The sequence below is a fragment of the Myotis brandtii genome, unplaced genomic scaffold (assembly GCF_000412655.1).
Source record: "Myotis brandtii unplaced genomic scaffold, ASM41265v1 scaffold468, whole genome shotgun sequence".
Classification (NCBI taxonomy): Eukaryota; Metazoa; Chordata; class Mammalia; order Chiroptera; family Vespertilionidae; genus Myotis; species Myotis brandtii.
The window spans coordinates 1,666,368-1,669,487 of record NW_005367874.1 but is presented as its reverse complement, the minus strand read 5'-3'; the positions used below and the strand labels follow the sequence as shown (position 1 = coordinate 1,669,487).

General features: G+C 41.5%; 1 protein-coding gene across 1 annotated transcript in view; it reads left to right on the top strand.

Annotated features, from left to right (window-relative positions):
• Positions 1-713: 713 nt before the first annotated feature.
• The window catches only part of CTSC (cathepsin C), a 44,498-nt gene continuing 42,091 nt past the window's right edge, over positions 714-3,120 (top strand). Inside the window, exons 1-3 of the mRNA XM_014547176.1 lie at positions 714-828; positions 1,508-1,614; positions 1,832-2,047. Coding sequence (XP_014402662.1) covers positions 714-828; positions 1,508-1,614; positions 1,832-2,047 — 438 coding nt within the window. The remainder of the gene's footprint in view (positions 829-1,507; positions 1,615-1,831; positions 2,048-3,120) is intronic.

Below are 3,120 nucleotides of genomic sequence, written 5' to 3'. Positions count from 1 at the left end.
ACCTGCCGGAGGCCGGATGCTGGCTGGCCCTGGGCCCGTGAGATGCCCGCTCCAGCGCCAGGGCTGCCAGGGTCGCCAGGGCCAAGTTGAGCTGCTGAGAACTTCTAACTTCACCTTTTCTTGGTTATTCCCGGGGCTTCTATACTTTCTAAAAAACTTTCTTTTTACTCCCCTTAATTTGCTGTTTTCTGTTTTGTTTGTTTTTCGGTTCGGAAGAGAGTTCAGACCTTGCAATCTTAATTATCCCCCATCCAACCTGTAGGATTGCGTGTGTGTGTGTGTGTGTGTGTGTGTGTGTGCGCGCGCGCGCGCGCGCCAGTGAAATCCGAGCTCAGACACTCAAGAATATACAGCAAGAAAAGTTTTCTACTTATATCCAGTGGTTTTTACTTAGATGTGTGTTGATGCTACTAGTCTGAGACAACTTCTGCACTGTCTTATGTATCCTAGGGGTGTATATGAAGTTTGTAGGTTTTTTATTTTAATAACTCTTTAGCAATTAATTATATTTGGAAATGCCTAGAGCCGAGCGCAATGCCTGGCTCAGGGAAGGCACTCCATAAATATGTAGTGTGTGAACACACTGGATAGTCCACGTGCCCTCAGATAACGTGGTCACACCGATGACAAGGAATTTAGTGAAGGGAGAAGAGAAAACACTGTCTTGGACAGAAGTGGCACTCTTGTTCTGCCCAAGCCCTTAACAGCCTGTAATGAGTGAAGCTGTGTCAGCTGCACTTTCCTTGTCAGCAGAACAAGGATTGCCAGGTGATCTGTCTCTAAAACAGACGGATCCAACTGTCCAACTTCCGGTGACTGTGGCATTGCGTAATCCTGTGCATTTTAACCATCTGCTCTTTTAAAAAGTTGCCATTGGAGGTCTGAAGCAGAAGGGAGGTGAGGATTTGCACCATTTGGGCACATGCCATGAGCATTAAAACCAGCCACGGAAAAACTGTCTAAAGTGTGGAAACCTGCAGGGGGTTCCGCAGAGCCCTGTCCAGACAGCCTCTGTCTATAAACTATGCCTTCGACTTTACTGTAATAATTGAAGGCACTCACGTGTCTGAGCCCCGTCTTTGGAAGTTTAAAAGTTTGGTTCCTATCAGCACACATGAGCTTCACGGGATAGAACCCTGGAGTTTGCTTCATCCCTTGGAACAGGGGTCCTCAAACTATGGCCCGCGGGCCACATGCAAATACAAATGTTGTATTTGTTCCCGTTTTGTTTTTTTACTTCAAAATAAGATATGTGCAGTGTGCATAGGAATTTGTTCATAGTTTTTTTTTAAACTATAGTCCGGCCCTCCAACGGTCTGAGGGACAGTGAACTGGCCCCCTGTTCAAAAAGTTTGAGGACCCCTGCCTTGGAAGAATGCAGATTCTGAAGTTGTGAACTGTGAAGCCATCATGGAGAAAGAAGCCCCATTTCTTTGTGGAAGAGATCATATCCTTTGTCCTTCTTTTGGCTTGGTGGCAGGTCTTTTTTATATGTTTATGTTTCCAGTTTTTGACTACCACTTTGTCTTCCCTTCATTTCCACCTGTCATTTTCAACATCCCCCATTTTTCCTTTTCTTCCGTGGAAGATTTTCTTCAGTCTTTGGATGCTCTGGCAAGTTCAAGGCTGTACTTTAGGGGGTCTCTCTGCCTGCTGGCCTATTTCTATCTTTTGAGCCCTCACTTCACAGGCGTGTGTGACTGGGACCCCCTCTGGAACGATATATACAGAGGGAGGCAACAAGGTGGGAAGTCTTGGTATCTTTACAAGCCAGATTGGCTCAAATCGGGTGGCCTGATTTGAAAGGAGAGCAGTTTAAAGATTATGGGAGGCACATGGGAGGTTTTTTCTGCCATGGAAGTACAGAGAATTTTCCATCGTTGTGCATTTCTTTTCTTTAGGACCACCAGAAAAGAAAGTTATGGTGCACCTTAAGAAGATGGACACAGCCTATGATGACTTGGGCAATTCTGGCCATTTCACCATCATTTACAATCAAGGCTTTGAGATTGTGTTGAATGACTACAAGTGGTTTGCCTTTTTTAAGGTTAGTTTTGTTTAAAAAATGCATTCATGATTTCAATTATTTAATATCAGTAGACCCTCAAAATTTTAATTTAAAATTAAGAAGATAACCAGAATTGACACCACTTTTCCCAAGAGAAATTAGGCGGTGCAGTTTTGACAGTTTATTTAAAATTATGATTTCAGTAGATTAAAAAACCTGATCTGTATTTGAATACGTACAATCCATCTATATTTAAATGTAAATGTTGCTTTAATCACTTGTCTTTGTACTGAATCTCCAGGAAAGATATGGATATTATAAAAAAAAGTTTCAAGTAATTATGCTATTTTATCATTGTTTGTTGGTTCTGAGAAATTGGTCTAAGTAACTCATTGCAGTAATATGATATACTAAGTATATTAATGTGAATAATTTATTTGACTAAAGTAAGACAGAGATAGAGAATATCGAGTTACTCCTTTGGATAATTAAAGTAAAAAGTTGTCCACTAAAGTTCTCTCAATAGGAAGAACTTTTTTAATCTGCACCCAAAGATATGTTTATTTTTTTAGAGTGAGTGGAAGCGGGGTGGGGTGGGGCCATAGATTGGTTGCCTCTTGTAAGCTCCCTGACTGGGGTGCCCTGACCAGGAATTGAACCCGCAACCTTTCGGTGTATGGGATGATTCTCCAACCAACTGAGCAACGCAGCTAGGACTATTGTCCATTCTTACATGCTAACACATTGCTTCCAGTTGCAGGCATACTCCAGGGTAAAACAGTTCAGCATGCATTGTAGTCTAGCTATCCTGCTGCAGTTGGAAATTTTTCTATTGGCAGATTATGAAATGGTTTAAGTAAATTGAAACCACAAGCCTGAGGCTAGCTGTTTTCATTTTAAATTGAGTATAAATAAAGACAGACTTTCCCATGGGATAGGGTTTACAACCTTTGGAACATCTGGTAAGAGTTAGGCAATTTTAGGAATTCATGGGAAAGTGGGAGAATGACTCTGTTAATGACGATAAAAGACAAAGTACCAGCAAAAGACTAACTTTTAAATTTATTGTGATTTTTCTTGTGTTGTGATTTAATGCCTAGGATATGTTGTTA